Genomic DNA, 17,480 nt, shown 5'->3' with positions numbered 1-17,480 from the left:
ACAAAAAAGTGACGTCATAAAATAAAATGACCAATGAGAGACTAGCATAAATTTTATTGTATGACGTAATTTTTTGGAGGCACTTTACGCTGTTATTTCTGCGGGCCTTATCCACACTAAATAATTTCCTTGCGGGGCTACTCTAACCTTTATTTAACTTTACCTTACCTAAACTAATTATCAAAAAACTTAAAAAATTTTTTTTGATCCAAACGCAATATGGGGGAAACCTACAAAATTAAAGTAAGATGTTGCCATGCTTAAACAGAAGCTTCGCTCAGAGAGTTTATTAAACTAGTTCCCTAAGTTTTACAATAACATTTTCTAATTCGTTGGTTTCACGACTTTGGGGACTTTTACTGAATTTTGTTTAGTTGGTTCATTGAGTTAAGTGTTCAAACGTTCCAACTACTAATTAAAATCTACAGAATTGGTAATATTGTGAGTTATAATTGGGATGAACATAAATTTATCAGCTATTTTCTTATCCCTTTAGATCCCTGAGCTTCGCTACTTAAAACTAAATAATAGTTATTTTTCGCATCGTATTATAAACAGCTTTCCGCGGATGTAGAATGTACAATTATAAGATTAAAACCAGTTTTTTAGCCCCGAGGTGCCAAAGGCACGGGCGAAAAAACTGATTTCAATCTTATGATTGTACATTTTAATACTCGTAGAAAGCTTGATATAATACGATGCTAGACATAGTTTTTTCGTATGGATGAGAACCGGTTCCTATCCACCGGATTCGAATGAATACGAGAAAAATAATTAAAACCTACTTTTGCAGTTTCTGATTTTGGGCGTGTGTTCTTTTCAGGGATGGTGGATGTGTGTGCCCTCTCATGAGAACTCTAAATTAAACAACACTCCATTAACCAATTACTTTTCCAATATGGCTTCGAAACAGATTGATATCCGCTGGATTAGAACCGGTTCTCGGCCATACTTAAAAATAATGTACATAATAGAATAACAGACAATTTTCCAACAATATTAAAATTGAAAATCATAAAATTAATACAAATTTATAAAAATCATTAAATCTCTCATGTATTTTTACATTTTCAATATCTGTATTTTGTACTATGACTGACAGACCGACGGACAAACACCGTATAGTACTGTGTATCTTCACAAAAAAAATCAGTCGTCTATCTTGCAAAGCAGCTGAGAAAATAACATTTCCTCTGTAGCGTTACGGACTGACTGACTGACAAAATGAATTATAGAGTAGCTTTGCGACTAAAACAAACTTATATCTACCTGGTTTTCTTCAGTGCTAAGTTTTGGTTGTTTCAACATATCTGGACCTACAGGGTTCTTTTTCTAGATTAAAGTGATCGTGAAGCAATTTTTTTAAATTACATTTTTATTTACCTTTTCTTATTTTTAAAGTAATTTTCTGAACATATCTAGACCTACAGGATTCTTTTTCTAGATTATTAGACAGGTATATTAAGGGATAAGACAATACTGGTTGTATCATCATATCTAGACCTACAGGGTTCTTTTTCTAGATTATTTAACAGGGATATTAAGGGATAAGACAATACTGGTTGTATCATCATATCTAGACCTACAGGGTTCTTTTTCTAGATTATTAAACAGGGATATTAAGGGATAAGACAATACTGGTTGTATCATCATATCTAGACCTACAGGGTTCTTTTTCTAGATTATTAAACAGGGATATTGAGGGATAAGACAATACTGGTTGTATCATCATATCTAGACCTACAGGGTTCTTTTTCTAGATTATTAAACAGGGATATTAAGGGATAAGACAATACTGGTTGTATCATCATATCTAGACCTACAGGGTTCTTTTTCTAGATTATTAAACAGGGATATTAAGGGATAAGACAATACTGGTTGTATCATCATATCTAGACCTACAGGGTTCTTTTTCTAGATTAGTAAACAGGGATATTAAGGGATAAGACAATACTGGTTGTATTATCATATCTGGAAGAAACAGAAAATTAGCTTAAAACCATCCCTAGACTTTAGTTTGAAAATAAAACATTTAAAAATCTTTGTAAAGCTTGCCTGAAATTTAAAAAGAAACTAGTTCAGTAGTAATCAAGATTTTAACGGAGTAAAACAGGCTAAACCTTACAACTATTAGGATATATTATTTAAGTGCAGTTTTTTCAAAATCAAAATGTAACTGTGATAATTACCTTTTGTTCAAAATATATTTCTTTCTTTTTCTGCCTGAAACATATAAAAAATAATATGTATAATATCAAAATTATGAAAGTAGGTTACAAACTGTAGAATTGTTTTTTTAATTAACCCATTGGCACATTTAAACCTTTTATTTATTTACATGAACGTGGTCAATTGAAAAAAGCCCAAACAATTGACTTTGTGACCTCATTTGAAGGATTATTTACCAGTATTTATAAGATTATAACCAGTTTTGTCAAAACCTGACGGGCCTAAGGCCCAGGCTAACAAAACCGGTAATAATTCTAATTCGATACTATATATGATTTTTCAGTATGACTGAGAACCGGTTCTAATCCACCAGATATTAATCGGTTTTGATGCCATACTGGAAAAGATTTCTGGTTTGAAAGTTAAAATAGTCATATTCTGAGACTTTAAAGTTCATTTTGAACTTTTCAAATTTCTATTTCTTTTTAATGATTAAGTTTTTTTCACCTGAAAGACTTCATAGTTGTTTCTAACATATCTAATTGTTGTATCACTTCTTCTTTCTACAGATAATACAAAATTATATTATACAGGTTGTCCGCGTGTATGAAAATAAAAACAAAAATTATTTCGAAAATAACTCTGAGCTACGAAGGAAAATTTAAATAAGATGTTAATGAGTTGCGCCTGGTTGGGGTCAAGGCATCCCTCCCACCTTCTCTATATATCATAGTCGCTCAACAGACACATAGCAGCAGTAGGAACCATTATTAACATCTTTAGTTATGACGTTGTGTTGGGCTGAGATTCAAGCCTATCTCCTTCCTGACAAGGAGCGGATACGCTAAGGATGTCGTAATCCGGGGGAGGGGGGCCCTTGGACGTCTTGTTAGGAATAAAACTTTTATTTATCACATCGTATTATAGACATCTTTTTGCGGATACTGAAAAGTTTTTAATTCTTTTAATATTAGGGGAAATCTGTCTGTAATAAGAAACTAAGTAAGATTTTTTAAGTATTGCTGAGAAGCAGTTATAATCCAGTGGATATTAATCAGGATCGAAGCCATACTGAAAAATCATGTATACCTACATATAGAGCCATACTGGAAAAAAATATTACCTTTTCTGGTTGTATTTTATAGTCAGGTATTTTCTCCATCAACTTCTTAAATTCATCTTTTCCTGTTACACTGAATGCAAAATAATTTACAAAATTAATTATTTAAGATAGAAGCTATTTTTAAAAGCAAAGCTAGCTCTTTTGGGTATAGTCCCTTTCGTGACAACGCCTCTAAAGGTGCATTTAGTCGTATATTTTCACAGTAGCTTTTTATAGGTTATTTTAGGTTATATTATACCACAGGGTTAGGCATTGGTCCCGTAGGGTTAGAGCCCCCCGCATGGGCTAGAAATAGGAGAAAATCTACTGTGAAAATACGAAGAAACGCCCCTTAAGAGGCGTTGTCACGAAAGGGACTATACCCGCTCTTTTTGTTAATTTAAAATGTTGGAATTTTTCCCTTGATTTTAACTTTGTAGGATGATTCCTATAACAGTTACTAAGTTAGGTACAAAATTATAAGCGAGCCATCTCTATAATCAAGTTCTAAACATGTTAGTATGTACTTAAACAAAATCCCGAATTTACGCAATTTTTAACCAATTTTATACAGTTTTGTTTAGACCTCTAAAATAATATTCTGATTTTTAAGTTTTAACACTCTACAAGTGTTATTGTTTGCATGTCCTTTTATCTGGTTTTAGAGCTTCGCTATTATGGATGTTGTCATCCTTGTTTTGAAAATAACTATTGAACATTTCTTTAAACTAATTTTTACAAAAAAAATTACATACTTTGAATTTTTGAGGTCCAAAATTTGGGGCGGAGGTTTCTTTTTATTGAGGACATCCTCTACTTGATATTTTGGTGGGTCACCCGGCATTTTGATTTCTGAAATTGGTCACGGGGCTTGGCACTTATGCGCTTACTAAAAAATTAAAAGTGTTCTTATATCATAAATTTCCCCTTTTATCTAATATTTTTTAAATAAACTAATTTCCAGTATATCATTGAAACCAATTAACAACCGCTGAATTATAACTGGTTCTCAGCTATACTGAAAGATTATGTATAGCATTGTATTACAGACAATTTTCCAGGAACATTCAAATAAGAATCATAAGTTTAATGCCAGTTGTGTTAGCCTGGGGTTTCACCTCATTGGGGCTAGCAAACAAGGTTTTCATCTAATATTCTTTATTTCAATATCCGCGGAGAGCTGTCTATAATATAACTATTTAAAATTTTATTTTCAATTATATTTCAAATTAAATTTTAGATGAATTAAGGGTGAACAGATTAAATGACTTTTAATAACGACCCTTGTAGTCTGTGCCGACTTTCATTTAAATATTAACACAGCTAAGTCGCTACCAATGAGCAGAAAAGCTAGCAGACGAAAAAGGTTCCCAAGACCGGGGCCAGGTAGTTCACTAGGGTATACATCTATACTTATTACATTTATTATGTCCTGCATATTTTTAATTTAAATAGTTCAAAAGAGTTTGTTATAGTGTAATCAGTTTAAAAGTTAGTTTGGAGATGTCACATTAATCATAATCTTATTATGAAACTAAGACATTAAACTTCATGAATATAAGGTACATGCTGCACTAACAAATATTTTCTAGTATTTATCCTTCTGTCCTTCCATCCCTCTTAAACTGCAGCATCAGGATTGACAAATAATGAATTTAATAGATGTATTTTTGTCAATATGCAGGTGTATGATTGACAAATTATGAATTTAATAGATGTATTTTTGTCAATATGCAGGTGTATGATTGACAAATTATGAATTTATTAGATGTATTTTTGTCAGTATGCAGGTGTATGATTCACAGCTAAACTGTGAATATGACAGTGCAATAGCTGTATTTTTGTAATACCCCCTAAAAGTGCAGGTGTGAATCTGACAGTAAAACTGTGTTTATGACAGTCAAATCAATATGTTTATGACAGTATTATCACAGTATGTTTGCTAGTGGTAAATCTGCCATGTACCCGTCTGTCTGTCGGTAATTTTGGGGGATCTCGATATTTTTAGAAGTGCAGATAATTTACTTTCCAGTATGGATTTGAAACCGATTATTACCCGGTGGATTAGAACCGGTTCTCAGCCTGAGACCTAAGTCTTAATGTCCATATATATAGTGGCAAGGCTTCTTAGTCAAAATGGAATATGCTTTTAGGGATGATTTATATGTATAGATTTGGTTTTAGGCTAGGTTCTTTCTACCCCTCTTATAAAACAATGCCTCTTGTGGCTAAAGACGAATCTGCTAGTATAATTTTATTTAAAAATTATCAAACAAGAAATTTTTATCTTCACAAATGTTATTTTTTATTTGATGGCATACCCTTTAGATTCATGCTTAAAACTAGGATAGCACTTCGTTATATTCCAATTAAAATTATATTAAGTGCAATAACCCATAAAAATATGTTTTTATGTCTCTCTTTAACTAAAACTAGCGGCTTCGCCCCCTAGCCTCTAGAGGCTCTGCCCCAAGAGGTGATCAAAAAAAATTTAGGCGAAATTCGTAAAAGGACCAAGGAAATCTTCTGCAAAAAAAAGGACAAGGGAAATCTTCTGAAAAAAAAAAAATTGGGGGGGATTTTTTGATTTTTGGGGGGGTTGAGGGTGTCCCACCCCCCCAAGAAAATAGCATAAAACCACCACAGGACCAGTAGGAATATTCCCTGAAGAGTAGAATCCGATCGGTTCAGTGGTTACCGAGATCTTATGGGACAGACGGACGGACGGACAGACATCATTCTACTTTGTATTATAGATAAATGTTATTTTTAGTTTATGTAGCTTCTAAATAACTAATTATGTTTGATCAAAACAATTCCTAGTTTAAATTGAAGGAATTTTGAAAATGAAAGATATTATTAAGAATCAAATAAGTATTAATTCCATATTTACAGATTATTTGTTACATTTATTAATAGGTATATTATTATCATAACAGTTTTGGTAGCCCCATGGGGCCAAATTTTATAATATTTAATTTTAGTATCCGCAGAAAGCTGACTATAAAACTTTGCGATAAATAGTAACTTTTATCACAACTAAAAAAATTTTTAACCTAAAAATAAAAAGAAATAATTTAACCAAATTTGTTATAAAATTTCAATATTTAGGAAAAATTGTAAGAATATTATTCCGTTAAGAATGAAGTGCAATAGTAAACTGTTCTCCATTCTATATTTTCAGTTCTATTGCAGAGAGAGAGAGAGAGAGAGAGAGAGAGAGAGAGAGAGAGAGAGAGAGAGAGAGAGAGAGAGAGAGAGAGAGAGAGAGACAGAGAGACAGAGAGAGAGAGAGAGAGAGAGAGAGAGAGAGAGAGAGAGACAGAGAGAGAGACAGAGAGAGAGAGAGAGAGAGCGAGAGAGGAGGAAGGGAAAGAGGAAAGAGAATTTGAGTAAAAAGTAAACTTAAATGGTTGTGAAACAGGGGATGGAGGGGACGTTGGGCTGTTTATTACACTAGTCCCCAAAGTTTTCTTATTCGTTGACTTAACAACTTTGGGGACTTTAATTGAATTTTGATTGGCTAGTTCATTAAGTTGAGTGTCCAAACGTTTCCAACACTAGGTGTAATCTACAGAAGGGGTAATTTTGTGTATCATCATTGGATGTGTACATCAATGTATCGGCCATTCAAACCATCAAGTCATATCCCTTTAGACCCCTGGATTCAAACCTGTTCAGTAGCTAAAATTATAACGAAATTAGGTAATATCCTCTTAGAACTTTTTTTCAATTTTTAAAAATTTGAGTACAACTCCCCCCCGACAGCGAACTATGAACTCTGGCCGCAGCGCTCGGCTCCCTAGCCCATAACCTAACCTAACCTAAAATAGTTGTTCGCTCCAAATTTTCAAAATTGAAAAAAGTATAACGCCCGAAATTAATATGAATTTGGTTGGTATTATGTAAAAGTCTAGCGGTTGCGCTCCTATCATCTAGGGATCCGTTCAATTAAAGCTTTTTTACAGAAGAAAATAGCCTAAAATTAAAAACTCAATCTGTTCAGTGTTTAGTAAAATCTTAAAACCATAAAAAAACCTTATTACTTTATATAACAGGATTCATCTTCAATAATACGGATTTATAATTAAATTACTAAATTTAAGCTTTTCTATAATTTGGGATGATCCGTTCGTCCCTCTACATCCATAACGGCTAGCTCTGATTGTTAATTTAGGCTTGTTAGAATTTCTCAATCTGATTTTTAGAAAATTGATTTATAGAACAATAAGGCAAAAACAATATTATGTATAAGAGAAGCATCTCTATAAAAATTAGCTGATTTTATGAATGTTTTTATCCATAAATTCTTAGTTTAATAGAGTATGGCTCAGAACCGTTTTTATTATATCGGAAATAAATTGAAGTTTTTACAAAATATGATAAATTTATACTGAAAATCTGCTAAGCAAAAAAATATTTGCAACAAAAAGTGCAATTTTTATGAATTTATAATAGACATAATATAGCTAGATGGTCTACCTGACCTCAAAATTCGTCAAACTCGAAAAGGGATTCTACAGCAGACAAACACCTTTGTTTATTTATTGCATTCAAGTTATACAAGTGACGACATTTTTCTAGGATATAAATTTCTAGAAAGCTTATTTTATACAAAGGAATTTAACTATTAGTATTCATAGCTAACTCATTATAGTTTTTGTCATGGGCTTCACACTATACTAGGAAATTTCTTTACATGAGAAAATTTTATTAAAGAAAAAGCTTTTTTAAAAGAAATGCGACAATTTATAGCTGACTCATGCGAAATGAAATAAAAAAAGTGCCCTTTCCTACCTCTGTACAGAATATTAACCAATGGCATGTTCCACTGTTCTCCTATTGGCTGATTTAGAGAGCATGTCTCTAGATTATCTCTATTATTGATATTGATTTTAATTTGACAAATTTATGACAATTTTTTCCTCTGTTGTCAAGGAAAATTGTAAAAATGAAAAATTGTTCGAAATCGAAATGAATAATACTGCAAAACATTTATATGCACAGTACAACAATGGATATTAGAATACTTGTATAGTTTGACAGATTTTCGCATATGTTAATATACTACTTTTAGCTGGCTAATATAACGATACTCACACCCCATCCATCCCCTCCCCTCCTACTGGAGTTGTGGTATCCGCCTAGGGTAAATGGCAGACACCAGAGTTCGAATAAAGACTACGGCAGTGTGAACAGACGTGGACACCTTACTATAGAGAAGCTACGCTTCTCTAGCATTCACTAGACAAGAATCAACATCTATTTCAGTTGTCACTTTATTGAAGGGTTAAAGGATACTAAAGCTATATACAACAAACAATAACTACATGGATAGGAATAAATGATCATAACATAAAAGCATTATAATACATATACAATAGTCAGTTTGGGCAATCATGATTCCCCATCCCTGGAAAGGGTGGGGGGAATTAAGAATACAGTTAACCATAATATAAATACATATGGATTAGGAATAAAGATAGTTAAAGATAAATCATACAGTAAAACATAGATAATTGCAATGGTTAGGTAGATGGCTATCCCTGTCTGGGGCAGGCAGGATAGCCCATGGAGCAGCACAATAGGTAGATAAGCATAGAGGGGTTGAGTGGTAGGTCTGGGTCCTAAAGAGGGAAGGTTTGATGATTACTTGTGACAACAACAGTCTGTGTGGGGGTGATTCTATCAGGTGAGGGCAGGTTTAGATCCTTTATCCTCAGGGTTGAGGTGGTGCTGATAACTTGGTGGTTGAAGGGGAAGGTTCCGGTGCTTAAGATGGGAGAGGGAGGGGTAACACCCCTCCCTCCATTTGCAGGACAACTGAGAGATGAAATCAGTACCGTTATCTGACATATTTTCAGGTGGCTTTATAATTGTAGAATAACAGGATTTAGCTAGGTGCGTAGCATCACTATAATGTCTTGGTTTCTGCATGGTCCAGAGCTGCCGCATACCACAACTCTCCCCTCGGAAGGCTGGAGGGGTTGTCTGCACCGCCAGACTTCCGACAGTGGTTGCGGCCTTCAGTTTGTTGTCCTTGTGGAATGGGTCCGCCAGGATACCAGTTGCTGGACGGTGGTGGACTCCAGCCCTCCCCAGGTCTAACGGAATCGGCTATATCTGCTGGAGTAGCTGGTCCTGTTGGATATTCTGGCCGTTGGATGTGTACCTCTGAGGCCACCCTGGCAACCTCCAGGGGTGGCACAGCACATGAGGGGGCTTGGACCAACAGCCGCCTGGTATACACCTCTTCAGGTTTCTCCACTGGGCTGGTGGTCTCCATCGTGTTGGTCACCTTGCTGCTGGCAGGCTGGCTACTGGATGCAGGCGCAGTTTCTTCGCCCTCGGGGCTGGTCAGGTTCATTCGGCTTCCAGGGTCTCTGTCAACGCGGGCAGGTGGTGGTTGCCATACTGTAGGAGCGTTGCCTCCTTCAGGCTCATTCTGGACATTGGCAGGGTGGTGCATGGCAGTCCGACCTGCGGGGTAGGGAAAGGTAACAGTCTATCCTTTATGCCGGAGGCTGTCTTGGATCTGCAAGGGTGGCTCCGCTCTAGTTGGCTGGGAGACAGGCCCATCCACGGACACTGCTGCTGGTGGACTGGAGGCACAAGGCTCCGGATTTCCTCCCCTAGCCTGAAGGGGTCCAGGCACATTTTCTCCATCTTGGGTAGACATAATTGTTGGGGATCCTCTACTTCTATGGTTAGGCTCGGCACTTGGCGCATCTAGTTGTGTTACTCCCCAGGCAGCGGTCAAAGCTTCTTCAGTTTGGCTGGTAATGGCTGATACCCTGGCTCCTGGGGCAGATGCAGGGGGCGCAGGCAAGTTTGGCCCAGCCCAAACTTCCTGGTACACCAGTGCAATACAATTACCCTGGCTTGGTTGAGGGAGGTAGACAGCTGGATGCAGTTGAGGGTGAGGGACAGCTGGACTCTCCCTGCTGGCTGGGGGCTCTGGCTGGCTGGGGGTGACGGGTGTCACCCCTTCCTCTGGGGCTGCGGGCTCATTCCGGGGTCCAGGTATCTCGGTGGCGGCGACGGTTATCGCCCCAGGCACCAGTGTGGGGGCGCTGGATAGCACCCCCCAGTCTTCACAGGGGTCCAGGTCTCTCGGTGGCGGCGACGGTTGTCGCCCCAGGCACCAGCGTGGGGCGCTGGATAGCACCCCCCAGTCTTCACAGGTGGCGGCGACGGTTGTCGCCCCAGACATCAGCTTGGTGGTGCAGGGAAGCACCTCTCGTTCCTTCCAGGTGGCGACGCCGGTTGGCGTCCCATACATCGACTCAGACTCGCTGGCTAGCGCCTCTTGCCTCTCCCACTCGGCGGCCGCCAGGGCCTCCTCGTACACCGTCCCGGTGGCGCTGGGTAGTGCCCCTCGGCTCTTGCTGGGGGTGACAGGGGTTACGGACACCGGTCCCCTGTGGTTGCGGCTGAGGTCCAGGCCAACCCGGTTGGGTTCAGCCGCTCCTCCCAGCACGTTGATCCTGGCCACCATGGTCCCAATCTGAGACACAGACTCCTGGGTAGCCGCGGCCCCAGCGGCGGCAGCTAGTTGGGGTGACGGCTGGGCATCTCCCTCCAGGTGGACCTGGGTGGCAGACTGGTTGCATGCAGGTTGTTGGGCGGCCTGGTGTTTCTTCATTGCCCGGTCCCAACCGGTTCTACACTTGGCGGCTGTGTGGCCGTTGAAGCGGCAGCGCCCCTTCGTCCAGCTGGGTCCCATCAGGCCGGCTTCCTCAGGGTGTATCAACCTGCCAGGTCTCTCCTCCTCCAGTTGGGGCACCAGCTGACAAACAGGGTCTCCCCTACTAGGGGTCAGGCGGTGCTGGGCTGCTTGTGGTGGCTCCTTGGTTACATTCAGCCTCCTCCCCATACACACAGGTTCCTTCCATCCAACAGCGGCTCTCCTCCCCTGGGTGGCGAGGCCAGCCTCGGCCTTAGCTTCTGCAGGTGCTTCTCCACATGAGGGACCCTGCCTCTGGGTATGCCAGGTGGTTGGTAGCAAAGGCCGTTGATGGTGCCAGTCGGAAAGGGGGCTATGAACTCTGGGGGGTACCTGTGGCCAGTGTGTGGACAGGTACCCACAGGTGGACCAGCAAGGCCCAGAAGATGCCATACTGATGGTAGCCTGAACTGTATTCCGGACTGTCAGCAGACTGTTGGTAGCCACCTGAGTTGGGCCAGAGTTGCCAGCTGGTATTGCGTCCCTGCCAGGCTCCGTCAGCTGCTGGTGGGGAGCCCCTGCGGTGGTTCTGGTTTTGGCAAGGGGTGGCCTTCTTATTGACTTCCCTGGTTGGAGCTCTGCATCCTGGTGGGCCTCCATCTTCAGCAGCATGGGGGAACTTGGCTGGGACATGTGCAGTGGTTCAACAGAGTAGCGGCATCTGGTCTTGGAGTGTGGGGGAACAGCCTCACTGCTGCTGGTCAACCCTGCTCCCTCCGTGCTGGGTAAAGTCTTCCACTGCAGCAGGTCACCAGTCCCCATCCTTAGGCCGGTCCCCAGTCGTTCCATGCCTGGGGGCTCCCAGGGAGGCTTGGGTGGCGGCTCCCCCACCCCCAGGTACGCGTCGGGCATCTGGGTGAAGAGCCTATTCCCCTGGGACAGCTCCCCATCCTCCAGCTTGGTGAGGCCAGCGCCAGGGAGGACCTTTCCACCCCAGAAACAGGTGGTACTGGCCCTGGGGCTGGGCCCCGTTGGAGTCTCAGTTCTGGTGGTAGTGTCCATCTTGGGGCTGGCCACTAAGTCTCTGAAGCTTGTCACCTTCTCATTAGGCTCAGTTGCATCGTTCAACACCCCCAGGAGGACACCTACAGGTTCAGCAATCCCCAGTCCAGTATTGCTATTTCTCGTACGTTGAGCACCAACTGAACAGGAGCTGTGCAGCGGACATTCAGTCACCCTTCCAGACAAGGGCATCTCAGGGACCAGGGGTCTGTGACCTGGCATGTGTTTGATGTTCACTGTACTCAACACAGTAGGCCAAAGTAATAACAGAAGTAGTATCTTGTAGATATAGAAGCAGAGTAGAGTAGCCGCGCCGCAAGGAGGTTCGAGCCGGCTCACCCCTAGTATAAATACTATAGCTGTGTAATTAGGGTGGTAGTCCACATAGCCGTAGGCTCGGTCCTCCTGGCTCAAGAGTTTCTGTGGCTGGCGCGCCCCCATGATAAGTAGCAGGGGGTTGGTCTGTTGGTGCCAGCGTCTTGTTTAACTGTTGAGCCTGAGTGGTTCTCCTTTCCAGTATAGCTCTTGATTTCTGTGGTAACCAGCGGATCTTAGCTTAAAGGTAACAGGGAATATGTTAGGCATCCACAGATGTCTCTAGGAGCGTATCCGCTAGTAGATATATGGATAGGTAGGCTATCTATATATATACATGGCTACACGCCCATATATATATATATACGTGTATAGGGATATCCCCAGAGCTAGCTAGCTTTTCCTCCTTGCTCCAAAAAAAAATCACGCTTCCTCTGTATATAGTTCACTATATAACTATGAGGGTCGATGGTCCAGGTACACACCACCACTGCCCAGTGTGGGGCAGCAAGTCAGGCTATGTCCACAGGGTGGGCGTACTTTCGTTCAGTTACCATATCAGTTTCCAGTGTTGTTTGGTGAGGTTAGTATTCACTTGCTTGTACCCATGATACAAAAAAACAACATTATTTATCACTTGGGTATTTATATATACATATATTTGTTTCACTAACCACTCAGCTTTGAAGTAGGGTTGGCAGGGCTAGGAGATGTTGAGGGTCTGAGCGGGTTTAAGGAACTGGTTTAGTTTTCCTTATCACACTGTAGACAGGGAGGGAGGAGCTTGCAAGTTTTTCTCCTAAAAAAATATCTCTGTTGTATGCTATAGAGTGGCCCCTCTCCTGTGTGGGTGTGTGTGTGTGTGTGTGTGTGTGAAATCTCCTTTCCGTGCAGCGCGCTTACGCACCGTCAATCCGCGCACACAGATAAAACGCGCACTTGTCCCTCAACTCGCTCTCTCGTTGGTCCGCTTTGTCCGTTGGACTTATGATATTTTCCGCACTCTGTTGCGCTACCCGTGAATGGCGCTTTGTGTTCCCGGTCGCTAGCCCCACACTACAGACGGACTTAGTCTAGTGTGGGTAGGGGGGAGCGCGTGAGGGGACGGGGGTAACTCCGTCCGTTCCCCCTGTGAGGGAGGGGGGTAACTGTGTGCTGGTGTAATAGTGCCTTTTCTTCTTAATCCTAGGCTTATCTATTATATCACCCTGATTGTATTTGCCTTCAATGGAGAGGGGCTCCTCCCTTTCCCTTGGAATAAGGGGTGTATTGTTGTTGTGCTATAGGCTTGAGGTGATTTGATTGTATATCAGGGTCTTTATTATATTACATCTAGCTTCTATTTTTGTCCTTATCACAATTGCATAACAGATTTGTTTACTAACCCTGTTCTATTTTTAGCTGTTATCACAATACACAATAAATCCAAGCCTGTTCTATTTTTAGATTTATCACAACACAACAATTTGTTTGCCAAGCTTTGCTCATAAATCTATTGTTTAGCCATCACACCAGGGTGGTAATCCCTGCAATGTGACCTAATATCTGTTTTTCTAGATGGGTGGCTGCGTTGTAGCCTCTCAGGATACTTGGAGTTGACGTAGTTTTTCTCTGTTCTGGTGCACTACACTCGTATGTTGGCTCGCAGCTTGCAGCTATGTGGCGTGTTTCAGCCTATCGGCGGCAGGGAATGTCCCGTCCTGCTAGCGCCGCTTGCAGCTATGTGGCGTGTTTCAGCCTATCGGCGGCAGGGAATGTCCCGTCCTGCTAGCGCCGCTTATCCAAATCCAGCTGATGGCGGCAGGGAATGTCCCGTCCTGCTAGCGCCACTGGTTCGGATCCTGCTATCTCTTGCAGTAAAATTGGCCTATTTTCAGCCGTTTACACTTATTTGGCTTGTTTCAGCCGGTCCGCAGGCCTGTTTCAGCCTTTTGAGCGCTCAATTCTCCGTTAGATGTCGGCGCTTCTCGCGGTTCTTCGTCAAGTTTCACTTTCACAACTGCCGGATGCAGAGTTAGACTTGCTGTCCAGGGTGGGTAATTCAGGTTGCTTGTGTCAGTTTTGCCAGTTTCACTGCTGGGAGTACCTTAGCCTCAGATGCGCGTCTGCTCTACACTTGTGGTTCGCCGTAATCTCACACAGCTGTCACCAAAAGTTGTGGTATCCGCCTAGGGTAAATGGCAGACACCAGAGTTCGAATAAAGACTACGGCAGTGTGAACAGACGTGGACACCTTACTATAGAGAAGCTACGCTTCTCTAGCATTCACTAGACAAGAATCAACATCTATTTCAGTTGTCACTTTATTGAAGGGTTAAAGGATACTAAAGCTATATACAACAAACAATAACTACATGGATAGGAATAAATGATCATAACATAAAAGCATTATAATACATATACAATAGTCAGTTTGGGCAATCATGATTCCCCATCCCTGGAAAGGGTGGGGGGAATTAAGAATACAGTTAACCATAATATAAATACATATGGATTAGGAATAAAGATAGTTAAAGATAAATCATACAGTAAAACATAGATAATTGCAATGGTTAGGTAGATGGCTATCCCTGTCTGGGGCAGGCAGGATAGCCCATGGAGCAGCACAATAGGTAGATAAGCATAGAGGGGTTGAGTGGTAGGTCTGGGTCCTAAAGAGGGAAGGTTTGATGATTACTTGTGACAACAACAGTCTGTGTGGGGGTGATTCTATCAGGTGAGAGCAGGTTTAGATCCTTTATCCTCAGGGTTGAGGTGGTGCTGATAACTTGGTGGTTGAAGGGGAAGGTTCCGGTGCTTAAGATGGGAGAGGGAGGGGTAACACCCCTCCCTCCATTTGCAGGACAACTGAGAGATGAAATCAGTACCGTTATCTGACATATTTTCAGGTGGCTTTATAATTGTAGAATAACAGGATTTAGCTAGGTGCGTAGCATCACTATAATGTCTTGGTTTCTGCATGGTCCAGAGCTGCCGCATACCACAGAGGAACGAATTGGCCAATAAATGAGGACATTACTATACACAGTTAAGGCTTCTAGAAAAAGCTTGTAGAATTAACGGGGTGTCTATCAGATATATTTTACTTGTCATATTATCCTATAGAGGCCAATACAAGTGGGTTCTCTAAATAATGTCATATAATCGAAGGAGAAAACCCGACCCAATTAAGAAGGAAAAAAATGTGTGTATGATATTTTCTGGGGATAAACCAACTTGTTTCAATTAATTTCAAGGGTAAAATTATTAAAAACAAAATAAGCAAATAAAGCTGAATGTGAATGCAGCTTATAAATAAAAATTGAAAAGTAGGAAATTAAAATAAAATTTCATTTCCTGTTACAAAGTGAAACATGAACTTGCCCTTCAACTTGGATCATTTCTTAAAACTATTTCATTTCTTTCAGAAATTTATTAAAATCCTTGAATGAAAGCAGAGGCGTGTAGAAATGGGGTTGGATTCACCCCCCTTGACATGGTTATACAACCTCTATTACAGCCAAGTGGGGTGTCAGTCAAGTTAAAATAATTTCTTAAATTTAAAGGGTATGAAAATAAAAATTTAACCAATTAACGAATTTGCTGTAAGTGGGTTGGACACAAAGGGATGTGTCTATACTAAACGTGTTATTTAAAAAAACATTTAAAGTGCCACTAGAGGCCTCTAGGGGGCGTAGCCGTTAGTAGTAATAAAAAGGACAAAAATTTAAACAAGGATGACACCCTCCATAAGTAGCGAAGTACAGGAAAGTCATTGGATGGGAATACGGAAAGGATATTTAAAGAGCATTTTAAAGAATAGTATAGATTTATTGCAGAATAAATCACGAAACCTTTATACTTTGCAGCGTGACTGACAGACCTACGGACAAAGTAAATTACATACTGGATGCTTATTAGTATTTTTGTATATATAAAAACTCGCAGTATTGTTTTCAGATAGCCAGCGTGGTTGACCGGTAGTTACTGGAGATGATCTTGACCAAGGTCCAAAGGTTCTGTTGATCATCGAAGCAAGTTGTACTATTAGTTGTATTATATTATTCTACATTATAGATTATATTTAAATTAAAAATTACATTGGAGTTACATGAATACAAATGTTTTAAAATCACAAGTAATTACAAGTAATATTAATTACATTTGGACATATTTAATGAAAGAGAATTATTTGAAAATTAATGTAATTTAATTAAATTTTTTTAGAGAAGTCCTCAAAAAAACAGCCGTCTATCTCTAAAAGCAGCTGAAAAAATCGCATTTCTCCCGCAGCGTCAAGGACAGACTGACGGACGGACAGACAAAGTGAATTATAGAGTAGCTTCACTATTTAAAAAGATGGCTGCGAAGCCTCAATACATATTTTTGACATTATAAGTATTGTAAAACTTATACAAAAATGTCACAGAATGTCTTAGAAGCCGAAGGCCCGCGCCCGGGCTAACAAAACTGGTATTAATTTTATGATCTTTATTTAAATATTCGTGGAAAATTGTCTTTGATACGATGCTGTACATGGTTTTTCAGTGTGGCGAAGAACTGGTTCTAATCCAGTTGATATTAATCGGTTTCTGAGCCATACTGGAAAAATGAAATCACAACTTGTATAATTGTTTAAAAGAAAGGAACAAAGTTTAAAATTGCAAGTTATAGATCTTATTTTTAAGTGGAATGTTTTGACAATATTGTTTTTAGAAACCTTTAAAGCGAAGAGTCGGTCCATCCGTCCATCCGACCAGAACGTTTTCGTTAATTTAGACATGTTAAAATTGTCCTATCGATTTCAAACTTTGAATGATGATGCCTATAACAGTTAGGTACGATTTAGAAAAAGTATTACAACAAGGTACAATGTTTTGTTATAGATGTTATCGCTTTTTCAATGTTGTCATCCTTATTTAATTATTTATTGCATCATATTTTTAGCGGTTATCAAAATAAAAAAATATATGATTAAAACCAGTTTTGTTTGCCTGGGCCTTCTGTATTTCAGGAAATTTGTCCTTATTAATAAAATAATGTTTAGTTTACCTGGGCCTTTGGTCCCTCGGGGCCTTATAATTTTTAAATTTACTGTCCGCGGTAAGCTGTCTTTAATACAAAGCGATAAATATTTTTTACCCGTAGCAACGCTGTTTTGTTTTGACACTTTGAAGTAGAATTACA

General features: G+C 40.1%; 2 protein-coding genes across 27 annotated transcripts in view; both read right to left on the bottom strand.

The window, feature by feature from the left end:
* The window catches only part of LOC145319620 (uncharacterized), a 55,314-nt gene extending 51,158 nt beyond the window's left edge, over window positions 1–4,156 (bottom strand). Inside the window, exons 1-6 of the mRNA XM_080161882.1 lie at window positions 4,027–4,156; window positions 3,293–3,362; window positions 2,677–2,732; window positions 2,190–2,223; window positions 1,270–1,332; window positions 786–857 (exon numbers count right to left, since the gene is read on the bottom strand). Of these exons, the coding sequence (XP_080018008.1) occupies window positions 786–857; window positions 1,270–1,332; window positions 2,190–2,223; window positions 2,677–2,732; window positions 3,293–3,362; window positions 4,027–4,115 (384 nt within the window). The 5' untranslated portion in view covers window positions 4,116–4,156. The remainder of the gene's footprint in view (window positions 1–785; window positions 858–1,269; window positions 1,333–2,189; window positions 2,224–2,676; window positions 2,733–3,292; window positions 3,363–4,026) is intronic.
* lap (phosphatidylinositol-binding clathrin assembly protein lap) overlaps window positions 1–17,480 on the bottom strand; it is a 329,664-nt gene that overhangs the window by 84,828 nt on the left and 227,356 nt on the right. The window lies entirely within an intron of this gene.

The sequence above is a fragment of the Acartia tonsa genome, chromosome 5, assembly GCF_053477335.1.
Source record: "Acartia tonsa isolate MP-2025a chromosome 5, ASM5347733v1, whole genome shotgun sequence".
In the NCBI taxonomy this organism is placed as follows: domain Eukaryota; kingdom Metazoa; phylum Arthropoda; class Copepoda; order Calanoida; family Acartiidae; genus Acartia; species Acartia tonsa.
Note: the sequence above shows the minus strand (reverse complement) of the source record. Positions and strands in the feature narration are given on the sequence as shown.